The 26,110-nt window shown below is 48.2% G+C and overlaps 1 protein-coding gene across 4 annotated transcripts in view; it reads right to left on the reverse strand.

The window, feature by feature from the left end:
* The window catches only part of ZC3H4 (zinc finger CCCH-type containing 4), a 40,454-nt gene that overhangs the window by 11,734 nt on the left and 2,610 nt on the right, over positions 1 to 26,110 (reverse strand). For all 4 annotated transcript variants that reach the window (XM_012761509.2, XM_012761516.3, XM_012761513.2 and 1 more), the window contains 9 exons: positions 12,082 to 12,301; positions 11,649 to 11,759; positions 9,562 to 9,784; positions 7,495 to 7,646; positions 6,921 to 7,017; positions 6,672 to 6,811; positions 6,031 to 6,141; positions 4,499 to 4,610; positions 3,859 to 3,968 (listed from right to left, as the gene is read on the reverse strand). In XM_012761509.2, coding sequence (XP_012616963.1) covers positions 3,859 to 3,968; positions 4,499 to 4,610; positions 6,031 to 6,141; positions 6,672 to 6,811; positions 6,921 to 7,017; positions 7,495 to 7,646; positions 9,562 to 9,784; positions 11,649 to 11,759; positions 12,082 to 12,301 — 1,276 coding nt within the window. The remainder of the gene's footprint in view (positions 1 to 3,858; positions 3,969 to 4,498; positions 4,611 to 6,030; positions 6,142 to 6,671; positions 6,812 to 6,920; positions 7,018 to 7,494; positions 7,647 to 9,561; positions 9,785 to 11,648; positions 11,760 to 12,081; positions 12,302 to 26,110) is intronic.

The raw sequence follows: 26,110 nt of genomic DNA on the forward strand, positions 1-26,110 counted from the left end.
ACCCAAGGGCTGTCCAGGAGCTCCAGCCCCCAGCCCCGGTGGACCAAGCTGTGCCTTTCCAGGCAAGAAGGTGACGGTGGGCCCCATGCTTTCGTCAGGGTTGATCTAAGCCCTTCTAAGACAGTTGCTGTAAGTTTCGCTTTCTAACCATCCCAACTGGACTCTGGTATGATTCTTTCAACCTAAGAAAGGGAATGATATTAATGGCTCTAAAATGTTAGTGGCCAGACACTGAAATGTGCCACTTTGTTTTTTAACTAGGACATCCAGAGCTATGCTCTCATATGGTGGCCACTGGCCACGTATGGCCAGTAAGTACTTGAAATGTGGCTGGTCCAAACTGAGATGGACTCTAAGTAGGAAATTAACACCAGATTCCAAAGATAGCACACACACCAAAGAATATAAATATGATGTATGATGTTAAGAGCTGCTTAAGGCCGGGTGTGGTGGCTCATGCCTGTAATCCTAGCACTCTGGGAGGCCAAGGTGGGAAGATCTCTTGAGCTCAGGAGGAGTTCAAGACCAGCCTGAGCAAGAGCAAGAGCAAGATCCTGTCTTTACTAAAAATAGAAAAAGTTAGCCAGGGGTGGTGGTCCATGTCTACAGTCCCGGCTACTCCGGAGGCTGAGGCAGGAGGATCACTTAAACACAGGAGTGTGAGGTTGCTGTGAGCTAGGTTGATGCTATGGCACTCTAGTCCAGGCGACAGAGCGACTCTGTCTCAGGAAGAAAGAGAGAAAAAGAAGAAAAAGCTCCTCAGATAAATGTAGAATGTATATGTTTGCATTGGAGGGGTCTGTGTGCACACTCCTAATAAGAAACCTACCAGCCTATACATTCTGTAAACATCAAGTTTTGCTTTCAAAAAACATTTCTCAGCCGGGTGTGGTGGCTCACACCTGTAATCCTAGCACTCTGGGAGGCTGAGGTGGGCAGATTGCTCGAGGTCAGGAGTTCAAAACCAGCCTGAGCAAGAGCGAGACCCCGTCTCTACTATAAATAGAAAGAAATTAATTGGCCAACTAACATATATATATATAAAATTAGCCGGGCATGGTGGCACATGCCTGTAGTCCCAGCTACTTGGGAGGCTGAGGCAGAAGGATTATTTGAGCCCAGGAGTTTGAGGTTGCTGTGAGCTAGGCTGACACCACGGCACTCACTATAACCTGGGCAACAAGTGAGACTCTGTCTCAAAAAAAAACAACAAAAAAAAATTTCTCTATATGGCATCTATTTATTTTTTAAATTTTTAATTAAATATTTTTATTTTAAAAAATTTTTACTTTTTTTGAGACAGAGTCTCGCTCTGTTGCCCAGGCTAGAGTGAGCACCGTGGTGTCAGCCTAGCTCACAGCAACCTCAAGCGATCCTTCTGCCTCAGCCTCCCGAGTAGTTGGGACTACAGGCATGCGCCACCATGTCCGGCTAATTTTTTCTATATGTTTTTAGTTGGCCAATTAATTTCTATTTAAAGTAGAGACGGGGTCTCACTCTTGCTCAGGCTGGTTTTGAACTCCTGACCTCGAGCAATCCACCTGTCTCGGCCTCCAGAGAGCTAGGATTACAGGCGTGAGCCACCGCGCCCTGCCTATTTTTAATTTTTTTTTCTTTTCTTTTTTCGCAATGTGATGGACTTATTGAATGGCATTTATTTTTAACAGGCTCAAGTATCACAATTCACAGAAACCAGCAGATACCAAATATAATCTCAATCCCACTTAAAAAAAAAAAAAAAAGAATACCAAATGTCTCGGCCAGCTGCAGTGGCTCACAATTGTAATCCCAGCATTTTGGGAGGCCAAGGTGGGAGTTTGAGACCAGTCTGGGCAACATGGCAAGACCCTATCTCTACAAAAAATTTAAAAATTAGGTGGCTATGGTGGTGTACACCTAGCTACTTAGGAGGCTGAGGCCAGGATCACTTGAGCCCAAGAATTCAAGGTTACAGTGAGCTATGATCACACCACCACACCCTAACCTGGGTGATAGAGCAAGATGCTGTCTCTAAAAAAAAACATGTTTAAATAAAAAACTCAATTTTTCTTTTCTTTTTTTTTTTTTTTTTTTGAGACAGTCTCGCTTTGTTGCCCAGGCTAGAGTGAGTGCCATGGCGTCAGCCTAGCTCACAACAACCTCAATCTCCTGGGCTCAAGTAATCCTGTTGCCTCAGCCTCCCAAGTAGCTGGGACTACAGGCATGCACCACCATGCCTGGCTAATTTTTTCTATATATATTAGTTGGCCAATTAATTTCTTTCTATTTATAGTAGAGATGGGGTCTTGCTCTTGCTCAGGCTGGTTTCGAACTCCTGACCTTGAGCAATCCGCCCGCCTCGGCCTCCCAGAGTGTTAAGATTACAGGCGTGAGCCACCACACCCAGCCTAAAAAACTCAATTATTCTATCATTTATTACTTACTAAAATGATTTTGGTTAAGTAAGATTTATTGTTAAAAATAATTTGTTTCTTTTTACGTTTTAATGTGGCTACTGAAAAATTTTAATGAACTCAGTAGCTCTGTGGCATTCCTATGGGAGAGCACTAGCATAGAGTGCAAACGCTGGACCTCCAGCAGGGGGCAGTCCTCAGTCAGATATTGTTCAGTACTTCCAATAAGAAATGAGGCCACCATTACTTCTGCTGCTTACACTGTGGAAAAACCCTAGAATAGGCTTCCCAAAGGGGCTGGCGAAGATGAGCACTTTTCTCGTGATGCCTTATCAACGAGGAATAGACAGTCTTTCTTCTGCAGGCACAGGGACTCTGCTGAACTCCAAGTAGCCCCTGCGATCTCGTAACATGACAGTCTCCATACTGTTCTCCATAGTGGCTGCACTAGTTTACGTTCCCACCAACAGTGTACAAGGGCTCCCCTTTCTCTACATCCTCGCCAGAGACCCCCCCCCCAAATTTTCCCTCTGCTTTTTCTGCCGCATAATATAGTCCCTAGGAGCTTCAAAGAAACATTTGATATTTCCACCAAAATAGAATTTTTGACTCTTTTCTATATTGTGGGCTCTCTCTCAAGGATGGCTAAAGAATCAAAAGATGCGTCGAGGCCGGGAGTGGTGGCTCATGCCTATAATCCTAGCACTGTGGGAGGATGAGGCAGGAGAATCGTTTGAGGTCAGGAGTTCAAGATCAGCCTGAGCAAAAGCGAGACCCCGTCTCAACTAAAAAAATAGAAAGAAATTAGCTAGACAACTAAAAAATACATATATACACACACACAAAACAAATTAGCTAGGTATGGTAGCACATGCCTGTAATCCCAACTACTCGGGAGGCTGAGGCAGGAGGATCGCTTGAGCCCAGGAGTTTGAGGTTGCTGTGAGCTAGGCTGACGCCATGGCAATCTAGCCTGGGCAACAGAGTGAGACTCTGTTGCAATAAAAAAAAAAAGATGTGTCTTGCCACATCAGGCAACACTGGTTCATGCGGCTGTGCCCAGTGCAAACAGTGCAGCCTGTGGCGGCTCAAGGTAAGATACATGTGTAACCACCTCAACTCCCTGCAGAAAAGAACATAGTCCCTGTTTGCTCCTTAAAATTGGGGCCTGGCAAGGTGGTTCGTGTAATCCCAACACTTTGGGAGGCCAAGATGGGAGGATCGCTTGAGCCCAGGAGTTTGAGGCTGTGGTGAGATATGATCAAGCCACTGTACTCCAGCCTGGGCAACAGAGCAAGACTCTGTTTCTTTAAAAAAAAAAAAAAAAAGAAAAAAAATGCTCAGCTCTGGATCAACAGGACTAGGAACTGGAGAGGCCAGGGAAGCAGGCGACAGTGCCAGGCAATGAAAGCACACCTCCTGGTTCCCACCAGCCAGGGTTCCCACGTTACCTCCCAGACATTACCTTATCCAAGAGCTCTCTCGTCTCTTCAGTCAGAGGGTCGTGGGAGAACATGCAGTCGTCACCATTGATGCAGTTCCCAGTTGTGTGGTACAGCTTACACGGAAAATCACGTTCATGGCAAGTTAAGGCAAATGCTTCATCTCATGGAACCACCCAAAGGCAGAATCCAACCCCCTCTGTTTTGGAGCTGAGGAAACAGAAGCCCAGAGATGAGGTGACTTGCTCAGGGTTGCACAGCAGGTTGGCAGCAGACCCAAGGAAAGACCCCACTTCTCGAGCCTCCTGCTCTACAACATTTTCTGCCCCACTACGCTGGCCGTGGGGCTGTGTCCTGTGATCCTCAACCAGAAAAGCAAAGTTAAATGATTCGCCCAATGGCACAAAACCAGTTGGAAAATCTCAGAAAGGCAATGGCATGGGCCAGTCTTGAGAATACATGAAAGAGAGATGTGTGGCATGTGCACCTCAGCTTACTCATCTGCAGAATGGGAATAACAGACCCAACACAGCGAGGCTATGAGGGTGAAACGAGATGGAGACACAGAGAGAGCAAAGCACAATGAAGGTCCGCTGTCGCTACTGTGAGGGGAAGAGAAGTTCCTCGCCCTCACTCAGATCACATGCAGGCACCAAAGGATATCATGCATATAGGGGCAGTTCTCGGCTCTGGCACAAAATCCGGTGATGTAAAACTTGCACAGTTCTCGCTTCTTTGGGAGTTCGATGTCATGGCTAAAATTACAGTGGTCTCCCTGGAAGAGAAGCAATGCAACGGTGAGGCGGTGCTACTGCGCTGCGGCTCACGAACGCTGCTTCCCAACCGTGGAGCTCCTCCTCATCCCTGCTTCTCTCTAACTCGCTCCTCCCCTTTCTTCCTCTTCTTGTTCCTCTCTCTCATTTACTCACCACTTTTACTGTTTGTTGTATGGCAACCAGGGCCAGTCACCTACCCATATCCAGGCCCATGTTTCTTTTATAACAGAAGCCCAATTTTGTTCAGGAAAGAATGTGCCTAGTTAAAAATACTCCATTTCCCAGCCACCCTTGCAGATCCAGCCAAAAAGATGTGGGCAAAAGTCCCCAGGTAGGACATTTCCTGAATAAAAAAAAATCCTTTCGCCCATTTTTCATTTTTCTTCCTCATAGCCGTCAGGTGTGATGCCTGAGGCACATGCAACCAGGAGGACAAAAGCCACGTGTTCAAATATAGCAGAATAGAAAGTAGGAAGGAGCCCAGGTCCCCAGGGGTGCCACTGACAACTGCACCAGCCTTGTACTGCCCACCGCCCCCCAGACTCCTTCCCTGTCTATGGGATGAAGCTACTGGAATTAAGTTTTCCTTTATTGCCAGTTGAACACAAGCCAAAAAACAAAAAAAATCCCACCTGAGTGAGATCAAGGCTCATGTTCTTCATTTCCCAACATTTAGTCCTTCATAGGAATCATTTGGCACAATCCTCTAACTCTCAGGAATGACTATTTTCTTTGCTTATATTTAAGTTTCTAAAAACATACTGAATTATCATTTAGAGTATTTTAAACACAATATATTTGTTTGAAATGCCTATTTCTTCCAGAGACAGATGCGTGGGTGCGATACTTCCCGAGCACGCAATGGCCAGCACCTGCCCGCTGTCTTTATGTTCACGTAAGAAGTCAGCTGGTTGAACTAACTGGGTTATATCCTCGTTTCCTTCAGAACTCTGTGGTCATTTTTCCACCTTCTGGCATCAAACACTGCTATGAAGTCCAGGGCTAACCTGATTTCCCCCCAACAACCCTTCTATCTGGATGCTTTAGTAATTCCTTCTTAAACCTTGAAGTTCAATAACTTAACCAGAGTGTGTCACATCTTTGCATTAGCATCAACCTTTATAAATGCATTCAAGGCCATACAGATTGGTTCAAAATTCTGGCCAAAAAATCTCCGTAAAGGTAAAAATAAATGTGTGTCATCTTGCTGTGGACCCTCCTCACTCTCAGAAGTGTCAAGTGAGTCTGGCAGCCCTGGCATCTCTCGGTACTGAAGAGTAACCACAGGAACAAGGACCGTCACACAATCCCTCCCCCCACCCATCCACAGCCTCCAAAACATTCCCGGAGGCTGTGTGTCCTCCGGGGGCTGCTGCCCTGCACCCTGGAGGCACCCAGGTACTTTAAGTGGCTCCTTACCCACGTGCATCGCCCTTCCACGAAGTATTTGCAAATGACTTTGCCTTTCTTGTCGGACTGCTGGTGGGGCTTGTCATGGTCACTCCTCCGATAGCTTCCGCCACCACCATCCTATAAGGAAAACCGAATGTAGATGTGAAGGGGAATAAAAAAGAAGGGCGGAGCCGGGCTGGGAGTGAAGGAGAGTAACAGGAGAAGGGGATTAGCAATCCCTCGGGCATTTGCAGAGCCTCAACCCGCAGGCTGTGCCCAACACCGAGGCTGCAAGCGGGCTCTGGGCCCCATGGTGCAGAGTGCTGGTGTCTGAGTCGCTCACACCTGTGCAGGAACACAGCCACGGCCCAGAGAAGGCGGCACAGGGCTTCCTGTAAAACCCTCCAGGGCTAACTGGATGGATCAACTAGAAGCTTCCAAACCTCAAAGACTCATGGCCGCAGGTGCTGCTGTAGACGCGGCTTTAAACACAGAGGGTCTCGCCAGCAGCACCTCCCTCAGGAGGGACGATTTAGGCTGTTCAGCCCTTGAGGGAATGGCTGATAGGAGCAAGGGGACAGGCTCAGCCTCAGGGAATGACCGGAAGAAAACAATCTCAGAAGGGACCTCAGCCATAAGTGTCAGATCAGAAAGAAGAGTCCACTCACGCCCATGTCCTCGTCGTAGAAGTCTTCGTCATCATTCATTCCACCCTTGTTCATCCCTCCTCGGCTGCCACCTCGACCGCGGCCCCGGCCCATCCCTTTCCCTCGGCCTCGGGATCCCCTGCCACGGCCTCGACTTAACCCTGCAGAGAGGAGGGACGGCTTTAGCCTGCTGCCCCTTACTCCCGCAGCTGCCAGGAGCCCGCCCCCAGGGCATCCCCCCGGGCCCCGGCCCGCCCCGGCCCGGCCCACCTCGGCCCCGGCCGTCCTTGGAGCGGCGGTACTGGTTCAGCTCTTTGGAGTATTCGTCATAATCGTCGTCTCCCATCGGCTCCTCGCTTTCTCCGTACTGGAATTCGGGGAGAAAAGGGCAGGGAAGTGTCACATGGGGAACAACCAATACCGCCCCCAACTACAGACTGTGGCCTGCTCTTCAGAGCAGGGACTCTAGGGACTCGTGCTTATGATCCCTCTTCACAGATCACGGCCCGAATGGCAGGTGGTCCCAACACTTTCCCTAGCAGACTTCACTCGGAAAACTCCCACCCAAGGGGTGACCCCGGCCCAGCACCTCTGAAACTTGTCTCCAGGGATGGGATTTTTTTCACAGCCCCTCCTGTGATATCTTTTCTATTTTAAACCACATGAAAGTTTTATCTATTCCAAAATGACAAATGAACATTTTTAAACACTGCCATCCATGGCTTCCTTTCCTTGAGAAAGGCCATGTGTCCTTCTGCCTTAGTCTCCTGGGCCTTCCCAACTGCGCCTGCAGCCCAGAGCACCAGCCCTGTCCCGGCGCCCCCAGGGCTAGAGGAAACCTTACGTCCATCTCCTCGTCGTAGAAGTCCTCTTCGTCCTCAGGGTGGTCTCCCACAGAGCCCCTGCCCCTGCCTCGGCTGCCCCTGCCCATGCCTCGGCCTCGTGATCCTCCACGGCTTCCTCGGCCCCTGTAGCCCCGGCCACGGCCTCGGCTGCCTGCAGGATGATTGGGACAGTGAGCTTCCAGCGGGAGTGGACCCCCCCACCCAGCAAGAAAGAAGATAACACACGTTTTTTTTTGAGACGGGGTTCTCACTATATTGGCAGGCTGGAGTGCAGTGGCTATTCACAGGCAAATCGTAGCCACTGCAGCCTTCAACTCTGTCTCAAGCGATCCTCTCACCTCAGTCTCCCCATCGCTGGGACTGTAGGTGCATGCCACCATACCCGGCTGACAATCCATTTTTTTTTGCCTCTGAAGTCAATCATTTCTTCCTCCTCCTCCTCCAAGAAGCCTTCCCAGCTGCACCAGGCAGACTAATGGTCCCCCTGGTCCCTTCAATGGAGGGGGGGGGGTCCCTTGGCCTTCTGGACACATGGCTGCTACAAAAATCACTACCCTGTCTCAGGGGTACTTGTCCAGTTAGAGCTGCACTGTGCAATATGGCAGCCACCAGCACATTAGCCACTAGGCTACCAAGCAGCTGAAATGTGCTGGTCCAAGCTAAGAGATGCATGCCACAAGTACAAAACACACGCTGGATTTCAAAGACTTAGTTAAAGAAAAAAAAGGAATACAAAATGTTTCATTTATCTATTTTGATTACATGTTGAAATAAGATTTTGAATGTATTAGGTTGATAAAGGAGATTTTTTTTTCCTGCCCTCTCAACCCAGTTTTTCCTGATTCCAGGAAGAACCGGGAAGAGAAAGGTGATAAAGCAGATTATTAAAATTAATTTTATTGGTTTCCTTTCATTTTTTTTAAAAAGAGAGACTGGGTCTCTCACTTTGCTGCCAGGCTGGCCTCAAACTCCTGGGCTCAAACAATTCTTCTACCTAGACTTCTCAAGTAACTAGGACTACAGGGGCCTGGCTCTCCTGAAGCTTTTTCAATGTGGCTACTAGAAAATGTACAACGACGTGGTGGCTTACATCCTATCTCCACGGACAGCACTAGTCTAGGATCTCCCCAAAGCACATGGCCTGCCCCAGGGAGGTATCCAAGACAGACTGCTGGAAGAACGGGAGAATGAACAGCCACTCATACAAGCTGGGCCTTAGGCAGGGTCGCAAGTCTAAGAACCTCTGCACTGGAAGACTCTGGAAGTCCATCTCAGGCTAAGATGTCCTCCTGGCAGGAGATGGTTCTCAAGGCCAGTCTGGGCTGCCTTAGGTCTCAGGTGCTTGGCCCTCCCCTACCATTCTCCCATTAGCCACAGGTTCAAAGTTCAGAGGTGTGGCAGTTGCCTGGGCTACAGTCACACCTGGTCAGGTGCTGGGGGCTGGGAGGACGGGGGCACTGCTGAGGGTTGGGGCACTTGTCAGTTAGCCTGGCCCAGATGAAAGAGAAACTGTCCCTTCTTTCTCTCCATAACTGACCAGGAAGGGAATCTAAAAAACAACTTCAGGCCAAGCGCAGTGGTTCACGCCTGTAATCCTAGCACTCTGGGAAGTGGAGGTGGGTGGATCGGGTCAGGAGTTCAAAACCAGCCTGAGCAAGAGGGAGACTGCATCTCTACTAAAAATAGAAAGAAATTAATTGGACAACTAAAAATATTTAGAAAAAATTAGCGGGACATGGTGGCCCATGCCTGTAGTCCCAGCTACTCGGGAGGCTGAGGCAAAAGAATGCCTTGAGCTCAAGAGTCTGAGGTTGCTATGAGCTAGGCTGATGCCACGGTACTCTAGTCTGGGCAACAGAGTGAGACTGACTCAATCAATCAATCAATCAATCCAATTTCAGCCACACGGGGGCCTCCTCCCTGTCTCACACCAGCCTGGCGCACCCCTAACCACAGCCCAGCCTGGGATCCTCTTCCCGCTGCCCCCTACGAGGCTAGCTCCAGTCCCCGTCATGTTGTGTAGCTACCAAGGCTTCTCCTCTGTACTCACACCCGCTGGGACTCACCTCGGCCACGGCTGCTGCCCTCCTTGGACCGCCGGTACTGGTTCAGTTCTTTGGTGAAGTCATCGTAGTCCTCCTTGCCCATGTCTTCCTCCTCATCACCCTCATACTCTCCATACTGCTCATTCTCGTAGTCCTCGTACATGCCGTAGCCTTTGCTGTCCATTTTGGAGTAGGCCTTCTTGGGCAGGGGTGTGGCGTGCGACGGTGGGTACTGCTGGTGGGACTGAGTCCCAGACAGAGAACAGGGAGGAGGGTGAGCCAGCTCCTGTGGACTTGGGGCCTAGGCCACCAAGATCCCCACTGTTCCCTGAACTGACAGGTCTGTCTGGAATCTCTACTGTCCTTGGGTCATGACCAATTCTCACCCAGGGGTGGGGAGCAGTGGGCCCAGATGTTTCTGTTCTTCACAAGAGCCACAGCTTGAAAGAAAATTGAGAAACACAGACACGGGGACCCCTGATGAATGGGGGGAAAAGGGGGCAATTTCTGGGGTTACAGAGCAGCCACATGTAGGGAGGGCCTAGAAGGCAGAACAGTGCTCCTCAGCCACGATCCTCACAAGGCCTTAGCATCCAATTCACCGCCTGCTTGGCAGTCACCCCACACAGCTATTTCCAATGGTACTTTGCAATGTGTGGCGGTGTCAAGTGGCACTGGATGAAGCTAAAGATATACATAAAAATGGAAGCAGCCAAGTGGTCCTTCGACAGGTGAACGGGCAAACTGTGGTACATCTAGACAATGGAGTAGTACTCAGCAAAACAAAGAAATGAGCTCCCAAGCTGTAGAAAGACAAGGGGGACCCATGAATGTATACTGCTGAGTGAGAGAAGCCAGTCTAATAAAGCTACCTACTGTATGATTTCTACCATGCCATTCTGGAAAAGGTAAAAACTGTGGAAACAGTGAAAGGACTGGTAGTTGCCAGGGGTCTCTTTCAGGGGAGAAGGAGGGAGGGAGAAACAGGAGGAGTAGTACAGGATTTTCAGGGTAGTGAACCTATTTCTGGACGAGACGAAACTGAACTGGTTAATACATAACACATGCTTTGGACAAAGCCCAAAGAACCTTAGAACCCTAAAATAAATGATGGATCTAAGGAAGAACGATGTAACGATATTGGCTCCAAGTGTAACAAATGTGCCAGGCTGTTAATATTAGGAATGGGGGAGAGGAAGGGGGAACTCTGTACTGCCTGCTCAATTTTCTACAACTCTAAAACAGCTCCAAAAAAGAAAGTCTATTAATTTAAAAAAAATCTATACTCATTGTAGAAAAACAGGACAATACAAAATACAGACAGATACACAGATGCACACACAAATACTTGAGCAGATCTCAAAATGCCTCAAGCTGCAGCTCGCAATCAAAGCACACGCTGTTCCTGCCATCCCCCACCCCGTCAGGTTTGAAGCCCGAACCTAGAGCAGGTCGATCGTGACTTCAGCACCTGACAATAGAGCCTCCCTTATGTTGGATGGTGCCAAGTCCCAGGATATGTGGGACAGCTTTAAAGAGCTATGAACTTTAAAGCATCTCTCATCAAAACCTTAAAATTCAAGCTTATTGAAATTTTCTTATGGGTTCTTCTAGGGGGAAAAAATGGTCCACAAACTGAACAAATAATTTAAATTTCTGCTTGAGCTCAGAAATATAATGTGATGAGTATTTAACTTCTGACTACTTGACACTTGGGATCATTTATTCTCACGGCCATTTCATTCTCTTGCCAGTTTTCCACAAAAGGTCATTTCTGAACAGTGGAAGCCGGTCAGCCCTGACTCGGACCAGTCAGCATCGTTCTCTGAGACGTACTGAGTCCTGCCAAAGCCACAGGGGAGACTGGGCCTGGAGATGGCTCAAGTGCATGTCTTACAGAGATCGGCTACTGCCTGGGTTCAATTCCCAGCTCCTCCACTTCAGAGCTGGGCAACCTTGTTGAAATTTTCTAAGTCTCAGTGTCCTCATCCATAAAATGGGTATTAAAAACAATATCTCATCTGGCGGGACTAAAATCCATGTTGAGTGCCATTTGAGAATGCCCCGCACAGCAGCTCTCCCTATCCTGGCTCCCAGCAGGTACTCACCGGCACATACGGGGGGCTGTATTCTCGGTACTTGCGGTGCCCCTTCTCACTGGGGCTGAAATCCGAGTCATCCGAGAAGTCAGAGAACTCATCGCTGGAGGAAGCATGGCGCTGCAACGACAGGGGAGACAGGGGAGGTGGACTTAGCAATCCGCTGCAGCAGGCCACTCTGGGCCAATCTGCCCTGAGACAGACGACGCTGGAATGTGCCGCAGGGCTCGGGGCTCCATCTGGAACACCTCACCTAGGGGCATTTAGTGGCAGTGGAGCATAAGCTACCAACTCTTTAAAAAGAGGTCTTTATCCAATTTGGGACAGGAAAACACAGTATTAAGAGTGCCCTGGGGGATGTCAGGACAAGCTCTGCCCCTGGGGCTCTTGGCCAGGCCTGATGCCAGGTGGCAGCAGCCCCAGTGAACCGCCCCACACCTACTTTGTGTTTGGATTTCCTCCTCTTCTTCGACCTCCTTTTCTCCTTCTCCCGCTCTTTCTTCCGTTTCCGCTTCAGTCTCCTGTGAGACTTCTCCTCGTCCGAATCACTGTGGTGTTTCTCCCCCTTTTCTTTCCGGCTCCTCTCGGGCCCTCCGGAGGTGTCCTGGGTCTCCTCTGCCCCATCATCTTCCAGTTCACCTTCTTCCAACTCACCATCTTCCCTACAAACCAACCCCAAAGCCAAAGTGAACAGGGAGTTTGGGAGGAGACCCACGAGGGCTCTGGGCTGGCCGAGGCCGAGAGGAATAGAGGGCCCAAATGCTGTGAGCAGACCTGCAATTCCTGGGAGAGGCCCCGGGAGGACGGACATGGAGGCCAGTGCCTCTCATCCCATCCCTCATCCTGCCCCTGAAAGGACTGTGCCTGCTTTAGTCTAAGCCGGCTGGGGGAAGGAGTAGGAATTTAAAGGTACTACCACTCATACTGGGATAAATCTATGCCAGGACTTCCCGACAGGACTAGAGTTCTCAGAAGAAGAAACCAACAAGGTTCTGTGGTCACTTCGGTGAGAAAATCTGCAATGATTTGCAACGATGCTTCATGCTGTAGAACTTCTGGAAGCCCTGTAGTAAAGAACCACCCTAGAGCTCTGCTTTGAAGCATTTCAGAAACTCACTTGACCACAAAAGTGCCTTCTCCCAAGGAACACTAACAGCATCCCTCCCAGGGGCCCAGGGCCGCCCACTCGGCCCCAGTCCTCTGTGAGCCAGTGGCAGCTCCACCTGAGGCTGTGGACAGTGGAGAGAGGGCCGTCCTCTGCACCAGGGCCGTCCTTCAGCTTCCTGGGCCCCACCCACAGGCAGACCTGGGCTGTGGCCCTAGAACACTGAATGTGCTTTTTATAGAAGCCCTGTAAAAACCCCTGGTCCACAGGCTGAGCCCCAGGTTCCCAGGTCTGACCCACCTCAGTCAGCCCCACATTGCTGGCTGGAAGGACACCAAGGGGCTAGAGGAAGGCAAAAGGTCCCAGGCCCCTGCTGAGGTCCTCCCACTCCACTGACCCTGCTCTCTCTCCTCCCTCTGACCCACCTCAGCTCCCTCCCGCCTTCCCACCCTACAATTCTGATCTGTCAACTCCCTCACTTTGACCAACCCCAGGTACTTTGAAGAGTAAAAGCACAGACACTGCCGATGTGACATTTACACATCCAAATATCTACAGGGCAAGGGCAGGGGGTGGGGGAGGTGGGGGGCGGGGGAAGGAGGGGCGGTGAGGGAAGAAACAGAGTTAAGGAGAGAGCAGCTGGAGGAAGCATCCAGTTTTTGAGCCAAACCCACAGACACAGTTCTCACAAGTACAGAAGTTAGTAAAGGAAAAAAAAATTTTTTTAACTTAGAAAAAAAAAAAAATCTCCCAAAGTTCCTCATGAATGACCACAGAAAGGCTCGTGTGGGAGCGTGAGAATCCCTTCCATCTCAGTTAACTAAGACACAGAAAGAGAAGAGGTATTGCAAAGAGTGTCCCGCGAGCCCCAGACCCACAGTCTGACCACAAAGGGAGCTGCTTGTCGCAGAAGGTCCTCGCTGCTCAGGCGGGCGTGCTCATTACTCGAGCCTGGCCCGGGAGGTCCTGCCGGGCTTTGTGGAGAAACAACGAACTGCCACCTTCTCCAAGGACCCTCCACAGCCCTTTCACTCAGGCATTCGCTTTGTCCCCCTCGGAGCTGCTCCCCACACATCAAGAAGCCCTTCAAGAGAGGCTTTTCTATTAACTCACATTCCCAATTCAAAGGGGACCGGTCGACTTAAAACCAAAGTGGCCCAGCCCCACGGGTACCCCGGGGCAGAGGTCAAGGGCAGCTTTCAAAGCAGGACACAGAATTCTGCTGTTTCAAAGGAAACAATATGGAGAGATGACCGATGTGCACGTCGTTTTGTTTCCCCGTAAACTACGAGGTTGTCCTGGCCGCCTCGGAAGACGCTGAGCAAACTTTGGATTGGGAGGGAGCGTGGGGGCAGGTGTCATTCCTGACAAGGGAGGTACCTTCCGGCTGGGGTGTGACCCACCAGCCCAGCCAGGAGACAGAGCCCTCATTGGATGCCTTGCCCACATTAAACGTGCCACCTGACTGGGGAAACTGGTTCGTCCCAGGGGAGAGGCTGTTTTTCAGCGACATGGCAAACTTCCTGCTGCCTGGAGTTGCACAGACACTGGGAGGAGGTGACTAGAGCAAACCCGCCTGTGTGCCCCCCCCCCCCCCCCCCCGTGGGAATGCCGGGGGCGGGCCGGGGCCACACCTCTGGGAAACTCGGGGAGGGAAGGACAGCCAGGAGATAACAGGCTGGTTTTCTTTTTAGAAAAACTAAAAAAGAGCATCAACTCTCAACACTTTAATCTGGAACGGCAAAAAACTGGCATGATCACCGTCCAGGCCACAAATATTTTTGAACACCTACTCTATGCCAGGCACTTGACTACCTCCTTTTCTGCACTTTCCTTGTAGTAAAAAGATAAAAGTGACAAAAAAAAAAAACTCAGTCCATAAGGCAGCCTCCATGATAAATAGGGCCAAGTGGGCTGAGCCAGAGATAGATGGTGGCCTCAGACACCCCCCTCTCACCTGTGCCCAACACCAGTAGCATGGCAGGCAAAGAAAGGTCTTTCCCAAGGCCAGTTGAAGCCTCCATCCCTGCCCCAATGCCACCCACTGGCTTGGACAAAGGTGCAGGCTGCTCTCCATCTAACACCTGCACAAAAGATCACCCAAGGAATTCCAAGAGCACTAACCATCATCCAGAATGATTCTAAAAGAAAGCCTTTCATCTCAAAGGTGCAGCACTCAAAGCCACACCAGGAAGATTTTAGCCAAAGAGGATTCTCCACATTGTCTCTATTCACAGCCCCAGGCGGATCTGGCCTCAGCCAGAATCACCCATGCAACTTTTTACAAAAGTAGTAGTGAATTCTTGCAACTTTGTTTCCCTAGAGTTGGGAGAAGCTGAAAAATAAATAGGATTAAAAAAAATTGCTGGTGATTTATGAAGGGGCATGGAACAGTGACACTGGACCAATCACTGTGCATTCTCAGTGCCACCCGGCCATGTCATGCTCTTGAACCCCTCAGAGCCCTGGGCTAACCTCTGCTGATGGTCACTCTCCCAGCTAATGTCCTGCATGAATACAAGGTCTGACTATCTTCTTCAGACTCTGTTCAACAGGGAGAAAAAGGAAAGGAACTGAGGGAGAAGGTGGAAATCCGGGGCCACCGACGCGACTGCACAAAGGCAATCTCCACAAAACAGCAACCAGTTTAAGCAGCGCCACTTAACAGACTGCCAGCAAAATCCATGTCAGAGTGGGATTAAATACCGAGGGAGCACGCTTAATAGACCGTGACATAATCCCCCAAGAAAAGTGGGGGAAGCCGCACTGCGCTAATCAGTTCAATCTAGACCTGCCAAACCCTCTTGAGAGGAGCAAGCAGGAGAAAAGTCTGCCGCACCGGGCCTGCGCAGAGAAGCTCCATTCCCAGGGCCTGGACCGGCAGTGCCCAGGCATGGCTGCACCTGGGTCGGCGACAAGGGGGCTCAGAGACAGGAAATCAAGCACACAGGGAGGCTGACTTGGAACTGGCCCCCAGGAGGAAATTAGAAGAGGCCAACGCCTTGCCTAGCATCAGTTCTGCCTCGTACCTCCTGGACAAAGCTTCCAGGGCATTTAATTTTCCATGTTCAGAGCTGGCTGCTCCTCCTCTTAGGTCAAAAGACAGACAGATCTAGACACCCATTCTAAGGAATGCCCCCTGGGCCAACCCTACAGTGCCCAGAGGCATGCTGGGTTCACCACCTACCACACACAGGCTTGCCAAAAATAGTACTTGGTAAAGATATCTTATGTCCAAAGGAGCTGGCCCCATCCCTACAGATGTGGACATCATGCTTCTTTCTGCAGACCAATTAATTCAACCAGCTCTACCTCTTCCCTAGAATGTGCTCTTGGAATGTAACCTGAGCACTGGTTTTCTCACCTGTAGAATGGCATAACAGTAGTACCTACCGTGTTTCCCCAAAAATAAGACCTACCCATAAAATAAGCCCTAGCAGGATTTCTAAGCATTTTCACAATATAAGCTCTACCCTGAAAATAAGACCTAGTGATGGGTGTGGCTACCCAGCGTATCTGCACAATCCATGCAGTAAAGAAGACTAGCAGCCCTTCTCATCTACCCCATCGTGACAGCTACTATCCCAGAGGTGACCGGAAAGGTGCGGGCAGCCCCACCAACAAGGTCAGCTCCCCCTGTCAGGTCCCGGCAATCCTGTGCATGCTGCAAGTTGAGGCTTTGAGGGGAAAATAACACATCCCCTGAAAATAAGCCCTAGGGTGTCTTCTAGAGGAAAAATAAATATAAGACCCTGTCTTATTTTCGGGGAAACACGGTATCTCAAGGGGTGTGAAGATTAAATGATTTGGCTAGCCATGCCTGTAGTCCCAGCTACCAGGGAGGCTGAAGCAGGAAGATCGCTTGAGCCCACGAGTTTGAGGTTACAGTGAGCTATGATGGTGCCACTACCCTTCAGACCAGGCGAAGGAGACCCTGTGTCCAAAAACAGAGGAGGTGGTAGGAAGGTTAAATGAGATAATATGGATAAAGGCCTTTGACGTGAGCAGCAGGGACAAAGAAAGCAGTCCATAAATAGCAGCTACTGGTTTTAAGAGCCAGCTAGCCTGAGTGCACCTCACATGGACAACCCTGAACCACCTGGAATGCTGGCTGGGAAGCATGTTCTTTACGGGAAGGCTACGGCCACCTCCCCTTGAGAGACACTGCTGACTGCTGGCCAACAAGTTCACGCTTCACTCGGCCCTGACCACACAGGCACCATCCTCTGACAAAACTGACAACCAATCCTACCTACAAAACTGACAAAATCGACATGGCCCCTTCCTCAGCTCTAATCTAGACAGTACCAGAAAGCAACCAAGTGGCTGACCAAGAGGAAAAGGTACAGGGAGAGCTGAACACCGCCCCCCCAAGAAAGAACAAGGGCCCCCTACAAAAATGAAGCTTGGCAACGTGACAACTCTCTAGACAAGAGAGTTGGACAGAGTTGAAAGGGGCCCGGAGTTTGTGGATCTACCTGCTTTACAAGGAGGGGGGAAAAAAGAGGCAAAAATACAACAAAAAAGATGGGAACTCATGGGAGCAGCAGCTATTACCTGAAGATCATGAGGGCCCTTGACAAGAGGCGGCTAGGTTAATGTGAAGGTCAGGGTTATGATCATTAACTGCCCAGACTCTCAACAAATTGCCTGGGTAGGCTCTGAATGACCCATTAACTAGGGACAAAATTACAAAAATTACATGGAGGCTCTGCCTCTTCAAATGTTTAACAACCGGCCTAAATGCAGCAGTCCAGGATCCCCAAATCCGACCCTGCAGGACAGTCGTTAACTAGGAGTGAAGGCAGAGCCTTTCCTTTAGAAAATCAGCTCAGGGTTGGTGGCTAAGAAAGGCCCTCGAGACCTTCCCTTGATTTAGGACGTGGTGAAGCAGCCACAGGGGGAAACCTCACTGAGGTATTTTCAGAGCCGGGAAATTCTTGAAATAAACCTCTCTGGGTCTTGCACATGTTTTTCAGTGTCCTTACTACCTGGGTTCACCAGCTAGAAATCAAGAACAAATGGGCTCTGTGTCTCCCTTTCCCCCAACATTCTCAGGCGTGGTCACAACCCACTCTGTGATGTCACACCATTGCCATGGTAACAAGCCCACATTACCACACAGATCAACCATGGGAGAAAAGCCTCCCAGCCACCAGCACCCCGAGCTTTAACGTAAGCAGGACGTCTGTCTACACGGTGCTGGCATCCGGGTATGAACACACCTACTGGCAGAAGTCAACATGGAGGAAACCGGAACAATCTGAACCCAGGCTGGGTATTTGAGATATTAAGTAACTATTGTTAATTTTGCTAGAAATGACGACAGTTGTGTGGTTATGTTAAACAAAAAATCCTGAAGTTAGAGGTTCACACTGAAGAATTTACAGATGAGATGAGGTTTGCTTTAAAACAGATAGGAGAGGCCAGGTGCAGTGGCTCACACCTGTAATCCTAGCACTCTGGGAGGCCGAGGCAGGATTGCTTGAGGTCAGGAGTTCGAGGCCAGCCTGAGCAAGAGCAAGACACTGTCTCTACTAAAAGTAGAAAGAAATTAGCCAAACAACTAAAAATAGAAAAACAATTAGCCCAGCATGGTGGCACACGCCTGTAGTCCCAGCTACTCGGGAGGCTAAGACAGGAGGACCGCTTGAGCCCAGGAGTTTGAGGTTGCTGTGAGCGAGGCTGACACCACGGCATTACTCTAGCCCAGGCAACACAGTGAGACTGTCTCAAAAAAAAAAAAAGAGAGGCTGGGCATGGTGGCATGCATCTATAGTCCCAGCTACTCAGGAGGCTAAGACAAGATCATGGCGTGAGCCTAAGAGTTTGAGGTCGCAGTGAGCTATGATTGATCATGCCACTACACTCTTGCCTGGGTTATAGAGCAAGACCCTGTCTCTAAAAATTTTTTTGAAAAAGGAAACTTTCCATAATAAAAAGTTAAAAAAAAAAAAATAAAGCAGGTCTGAAGGGGCCAACCTCAGCAACATGAGGACAGACTGACTGTAAGGTCCTCAAGCAGTTAAGTTCCCAGCAGAGAGCCAGAATGTGGGCTGGGGGCCTCTACACCCTTCACCAAGGCCTAACCTCTCTGCCCTGCTTTCCTCAACTATAAAACCTGCCTGGGTACCTCAGGGGTCTTGTAAAGTCCAAAAGCAATATGAAATATTCGTCACTAATATACTGTAGGAGCAATTTACATGCCAGGCAGGCACACACTGAGCTCTTCACTTGTGCTCTTCTCACTGAAACAATTAATAAACCTATGCAGGGATTGTTAGCATCCCCATTTCACAAACAAGCAAACTGAGGCTCTGAGAGGGGAAGAAATTTATCCATGGGGTCACATTAGGAAGAAGCAGAACTAGAATCTGAGTCCAGGGCTTTCTAACCCCAAGGCCAGGTGTTAACCTCTATCCTTAAGACAATTAGAAATTACCTGAAAAAGAATCATTTGCTAAACAGGTCAAGTGGCAAAACAGTTCCCACCGATAAATTTATAATTAAGTGTGGAAAAACAAGACACACATACATAAAACAGATTAAATGAAACAGTATTCCAAAAATTGCCTTAAAAAATGAGGTACACTAAGACACTGGGCAAACTCCTTAAACACTCTGTATCCCAGTTTCCTCAACTCTGAAGCAAAGGCAACTCTCGTACCTCTGGGTGGCTTTGTGGGGAGAACTTCACAAGACCACATAAATCAAGCACTTAGCACAAACCTAGCCCACAATAAATGCAAAGATACAAAGTAAAAATTATCAAAACGCAAAGATACAAGGCCAATTCCGTTCTTCCGATACCAAATGAAGGCATGCTGGCATTCAAAAATCTGACCACAGACATTTGGAGAGCTTAGAGAATAAGAGGCGCACAGAAAGATCTGAGGAATCCCAGCAAAAACCCAAACAGGACTTGTCCATAGACCAAGAGAAAGCAATGCAAATCCAAGGGAGGGAAACTCCAGTCTCATAAGGGGAACAAGAACGCCTTCTCCCCCAAGCTCACAGCGGCCACACTAGGGTCTGTCCAAGCACACAGACCTCTGAGGCAGAACATTTCTGCACAGCTTCAAACAGGCTGATGAAAAAACCCAGGCCGATAGGGGAACCTCATAGAAACAAAGATGCCATTCTCTCTGCCTGAGTAGCTGTTCTTCCGCTCCCACAAACTCTGAAAACAGCTTGCGTTCTTGAGCAAAGGTATCTGTCTTTCAGATCCAAGTTTCTCCTGGCAGATGAACCTCTGGAATTTGCTTCTCAGCCATGAAGAGTTTTCTAACCATCTTCTCATGCCCACAGAGTTTCAGATGGCTTAAAGCTGCAAAGATGCTGGTTCTCGTCCAAGGAGGACTGACTTCTATTATACCAGAGAGCAAAGTCTAACCATTTAACTTATGAACTGAGACTTTTCCTTGTTAATAACCTTTTAGCGGAATTAATCTAGTTCCATAAAACATACATCCAATCGAGAAAAAGTATTAATATTTTCCCCTAAAAATAGACCTGGGCCTAGGATTCTAGAGATTTGTTCATATACCACTAAAGATTCTATTACGAAGAACTGCAATTATCTGTATATAACCTTTTTTTTTTTTTTTTTTTGAGAGAAAGAGTCTCGCTCTGTTACCCAGGCTAGAGTGCCATGGTGTCAGCCTAGCTCACAGCAACCTCAAATTCCTGGGCTCAACCAATCCTTCTGCCTCAGCCTTCCAAGTAGCTGGAATTACAGGCATGTGCCACCATACCCGGCTAATTTTTTCTATATATTTTTAGTTTGCCAATTAATTTCTTTCTATTTTTGGTAGAGACGGGGTCTCACTCTTGCTCAAGCTGGTTTCAAACTCTTGACTTTGAGCAATCCTCCCACCTCAGCCTCCCAGAGTGCTAGGATTACAGGTGCACCTTGCCCCGGCCCTATTTCTTAATTTAATGTCACCCTGGGCTCCTTGAGGGCAGCTAAGAAAGTGGCTCCAGGTACAGACCAGGTGGGGGCTCAACACATATTCTATGTGAATGAAGCATCACTCTCAGCTAGCCGCACCCTTTTTGCCAATTTCACAAACAGACACAATCAAAAAACTTCCCAGGAACTTCCTTTGGCAACCTGGATCACCTAAAAGTCTGGTGAGGTAGCTGAGGAAGTGCCTTCAGTCAAAAACTCTTTCTCTTAAGTATTCAAGGGTTTCCGGATAGGCCAGAAAGGGATGGCCACACAAACGGCGCAGACGGAAGTGGTGTTCCCAGGGACGCAGCCTACATATGTTGCCCACTGGCTTTGGTTACTGTGACTGTGACTGCTCTGGTACCCACACGGCGGCAGGCCCTGCCTGGAATCCTGAGGAAATCTAAGCCCCAGTGTCTGTTAAGAAAATGAGGAGGGCAATAATCCAAGCCACCTGCAACAGACATCCAGCCAAATGACACCAGTGTCTGGGCTCAGCTCCCTTGGGTTGGGCCACAGCAGGGATGTGGCCCACGATCTACTTCCACACTGGGCCTCCAGAAGTCTGCAGTTACTTCTAAGGAATGAAAACCCCTTCCATTTAAGGGTCCAAAAGCCCAGGGTTGCACCTCTACATTCACAAGAAGTTGAATGCAGGGATGATGGAGCCACAGCAGGCTGAGGAGGGGTGGCACACTGCCACCTTCAGTAGGGCCAACTTTATTTACACTACCTGTATCCGCTCCTCAGTCCCTCCCGCCCACCGCAGCAAGAACAACGGTGATGGCTGCCATGCAGGCACGCCATGCCAGTGCAGGGGACAGCAACTTTCTGTAAAGCGCCAACTTTGCAGAACTTTCTGGCTTTGCAGGCCATATGGTCTCTGTCCCAACTACTCAACTCTGTAGCAGTAAAGCAAAAGCAGCCGCTGCCGACATGAACAAATGAGTGTAGTTGTGTGCCAATCAACTTTACCTACAAAGACAGGCTGGGTAGGCTGGCTTTGGCCCGAGAAACACCGTTTGCCGACCCTTTTCCTAGATGCAGCCCTGTATTGTCTCCTTCGCATTTCTCTCCAACAAAAGGTCCATGAAGCCGACTTTAACTGCATTTTTATCCTCTTTCATTTCTTTGGTTTTCAAATTCAAGAGACAAATCAATAAATGGGCTTCACATCCCATTAATGGCTATACCCTGCAACATGAAAAATAATGTACCAGATCTGGCACAGTGTAACAAGGACAGAGACGGGGTCTGGGGACTGGCTGCCAGGGTTCTAGCTCTGCCTGCAACACACAGACTCTGTGACCGGGTACAAGTGACTTTATCTTTCTGTTTCAGTCTCTCCGTGAAGGGCTGAGGTGAAGGTTAAATGAGCTCATGCATGAGAAGCATTCAGAAGGGCCCTGACAGGTAATCTTTGACCTTCACATTGACAATGCACAAGTGGCACTGTCACTCCTTTGGGAAAACAAAAGAGATTGACTTGGGAGCTGAATAACTCAGGAGTCACATCAGGTTTGCATGACTCCCAGGTCCACAGTTGTCCCTCACTCTCCACCATCTCTATACCAGCAGAGGGCCAGCCCTACATGGAAAAGAACAGGGCAGCATTCATGGTGTACTGAGTCTAATGGCATCGGGGTTCACTCTACCCTCGCTGGGACCACGGACAGGCATGACTGGGACGGAGGAGCCAGGTGCTTGGCAAGCTGCTGAGCCGAGGTATCTCCCAATGGATCTGCTTGGGATCTAGCCACTGAGCCCAACCCCAAAATTGATTTCTAAGGCATCTACTTTGCAGTTGGGTATTAGTGACCTGCGGTAGCAGCAGCAACCCTTTATCGTGGCCAGAAACTGCAGAAAGCAAGTCAGACACGGGAAGGAAATGTGAGGCCCGGCAAAGGCAGTTAACAACCCTAGCCCAACTCTAAATAAAGTTCTCAGAAGGATTCTTTGCCCCTTCTGAAAACTTTTCTGCTCCAAGAAAAGCACAGGACAAGCCTGGTTGCCGAATGAACAAAATCTTAACGGATTCAGACAGATTACAAGGTTAATGGGCTGGACAGACACTGCTCATTCCTCTCAGAGACTCTGAAGAGGGTGAAGGACCTGCCAAAGGGTCCTAGTTGGCAGCCCTGGCTTCCCAGTTCTCAGGAGACCTACCAAGACTGTGGCACTGACTCAGATTCTAATTGCGAAAGATGAACACAGGAAGGTACAGTCAGCATAAGCTCCAGACAGCCTGACCATTTTGACATCTACAATAAGGACAATGAGCAAGAGATGCCTTAAGATGGCTTCCACTTGGTTTCAACCCCAGCTGGCTTCTGGCGATTAAATAAGCTGACTAGTACCCTAACAGGTGAAAGATAAATTGACTTCCTTCCAAAACACAGATGTTATTCTTCTGTTTACACACCAGACTGTAAAAGTTCTACTTAGGGGCCGGGCGCGGTGGCTCACGCCTGTAATCCTAGCACTCTGGGAGGCCGAGGCGGGCGGATTGCTCGAGGTTGGGAGTTCGAAACCATCCTGAGCGAGACCCTGTCTCTACTAAAAAATAGAAAGAAATTAATTGACCAACTAAAAATATATATACAAAAAATTAGCCAGGCATGGTGGTACATGCCTATAGTCCCAGCTACTCGGGAGCCTGAGGCAGGAGGATCGCTTGAGCCCAGGAGTCTGAGGTTGCTGTGAGCCAGGCTGACACCACGGCACTCACTCTAGCCAGGGCAACAAAAGTGAGACTCTGTCTCAAAAAAAAAAAAATAAAAAAAAGTTCTACTTAGAATTTTTCTCCAGTACGGAAAGCAGGAAGATTCACTGAACGCCGGACATTGTGAAGGTGTCCCAAATGTACCCACTGACCACAATGACCCCGAACAGTGGGCATTATGCTCAGTGCCTACTGCACACTGCCGGGGAGGGGCCAGGCCGAAACAGTTTTATCTGGCTCCAAAGCCCACACTCTTCCTTCACATCCTGTCACCACCTCCGATGTTCAAAAAGATGTCACCACTTGTCTGACAAACAAAGCACTGAGTCACCAATTCACACAGATGCTAAATGGCAAAAAATACAAGATCCTCTATCCAGTGCAATTTGGCCAGAAGCAAACTATGCTGAGTAAACACCCTGTGTTCAGTGCTAATATATTACCCCAATAACAGGACACAACAAAGTCTAGCCTCAACCAAGAGGTCGGCTTCATTTTTGTCACCAGCTACTAATGGGTGATATCCCAGAAACTTATTTAAAAACTGCCCATATCACCTCATATTACTAAATCACCACAAAAAAAACCTGACACAATTGTCTTCAAGACTGCAGCTCCCCTAACTACCAAAAGCAAAAGGACTCTGCAGCAAAGATTAGGCTAAGAAATTGGGAAAACCAAACCCATGAAGTTTGGCTCCCCCGAACAATCTCATTTTTACCTTCCCTTCTCCCAATGAACTTTACATGCCATCCAGACAAACTGGTGGCTTTTCCATCCTATTAGGTTTTAATTATGAAACTGGCCTCAAAGCATTTATTCCGACAGGATTCTCTCCACCAGTGAGCAGACTGCTCCTAAGGCTCCTTGAATCTGCTTAATAAATACCAACTGCCAGACACCTCAGAAACTATCCTTTTTCTCTCCTATTGTGTCAGTAGCCATGCTGCCAAGGTATAGGCTAAGTGCCCGGCTCTACTCAGCAATTCCACTTACTATTTGCTCTGTCACTCAACCTCCTAACACGGAGCAGAACCAGTTGCTCTGGCACTGGCAGATACAATCCACAGGGACCAAAATTAAGTTCTCTGCAATATAGTTTCATTTAAAGCTATCCACAGAGACTTGGAAAAGTTACATTAATGATTTTCATCCTAGAGGTATTTACTGTAACTGGATCTGGCCTATATGAAGAGATGTTTCTAGGGACTCTGTAGCCATAAAAACCTAACAGAAGTGACTAAGTAAGGCAACCCTGAGACAGCCATTTCTGTCCCCCCAGGAAGGTAAAAGATCTAAGAGCAAAGAACAGAGGTGGAAGCATTATTGAATAAATCACTAACCAGTTCTACAGTCAACTGTACGGAAACATACAAACTTAGGAGTTAATTGTTCATCTCTAACTTGCCAGGCAGTAAACAGGCAGAAAGCCTTTGCTTCCACAGGTACAAAATATTCCCTTGGGATCAGCCTTCCCAAGTAAGGAAAAACCACAGTATTGACTTTCTAAATTAGCTAGCTAGCCTTCCTTAAAGAAAATTCTGGCATATCAAGAATTAAAACCTTCAGAGCAAATTGAATCCCTATCTGGGAGATAGGGCAGGCTATGAATTAGCCCTTCTGAGGAATTGCATTTTTTTTCGTTGAAGAGCAAATTTGAGGGAAGTAAAAACTAAAGGTTTTATGACCATAACATCAATATTTTCAGGGTCACAACAGATTTTGTTTCTACTATCTTGATCTCCTTTCAAATTAAACCTTTCACCCAGAGAAAATAAAAATGTAAAAAGTTATGAATGTATAAATTTGTTGTTAAATCAGGGATTCTGAGTGCCACCCTTTTCTTTCTTTTTTTTTTTTTTTTGCAACATCCATTAATTTGACTTTTAACTAATACTGGTACATCAGTTTGGGGGGAAAAAAAGCAGTACTGTGACATTTCAAAAACAATGATCACCAAAATACAGTCTGACTTAATTACTGAGACTTATTGGACTTGGATGAAATTCCTTTGAGAACAAAAAATAATAAACCCTTGTGTAGCTATGCCTGAGAGCTCTTTAAATGTTTGGGGAAGCATTTTCAAATTCAATGAATGATTGCTAAAATTTTCACTTACAAAGTAATCCCATTTCCTTAAGATTTCACAGTAAAAAATAAGCAACTTAGTAGCTCCCTTAAAACTTGGGTCATCGATCATCCAGTTTCTGCTCTTAGCTCCTGGAGAAGGAATTTTACAAAGGATGGGAAACTTCAAATAAGTGAGTGTGTTCAGTTCGTGCTTCAGACATATTTTGCAGGATTTTCTGCTGTACAGTTTGAGATTTCTCCTACCATAACTTATTTTACACACCTAAGATCACCACTTCACGGCATTTAGGTTGTGAACATATTAAGAGGAAGAACAAAACAAGCGGCCTAGTGAATTGCAGTTTACATTTCCTCATCTACATGTGAGTGAACTTTTTTCCTTGATAAGAATAGAAAAAAGGAAACGGTTTTTTGGAGCGGATTAGGGCTGTGTGTTAGAAAGAGTTCTCTAGCAAAGCATGTCAAGGGCCAAAAGTGGGAACATGGAACTTCAACGTGTTTTGTCTTTTAACGGAAGAACTTATGCTTGTAAAACACATCAGAAGTACAGTGTTTGGTTCTGCAAGTCATTTTTGTTGTTTTTTTTTCCTTGTATGTGTAGG

This window comes from Microcebus murinus, chromosome 16, assembly GCF_040939455.1.
Source record: "Microcebus murinus isolate Inina chromosome 16, M.murinus_Inina_mat1.0, whole genome shotgun sequence".
NCBI classification, from domain to species: Eukaryota; Metazoa; Chordata; class Mammalia; order Primates; family Cheirogaleidae; genus Microcebus; species Microcebus murinus.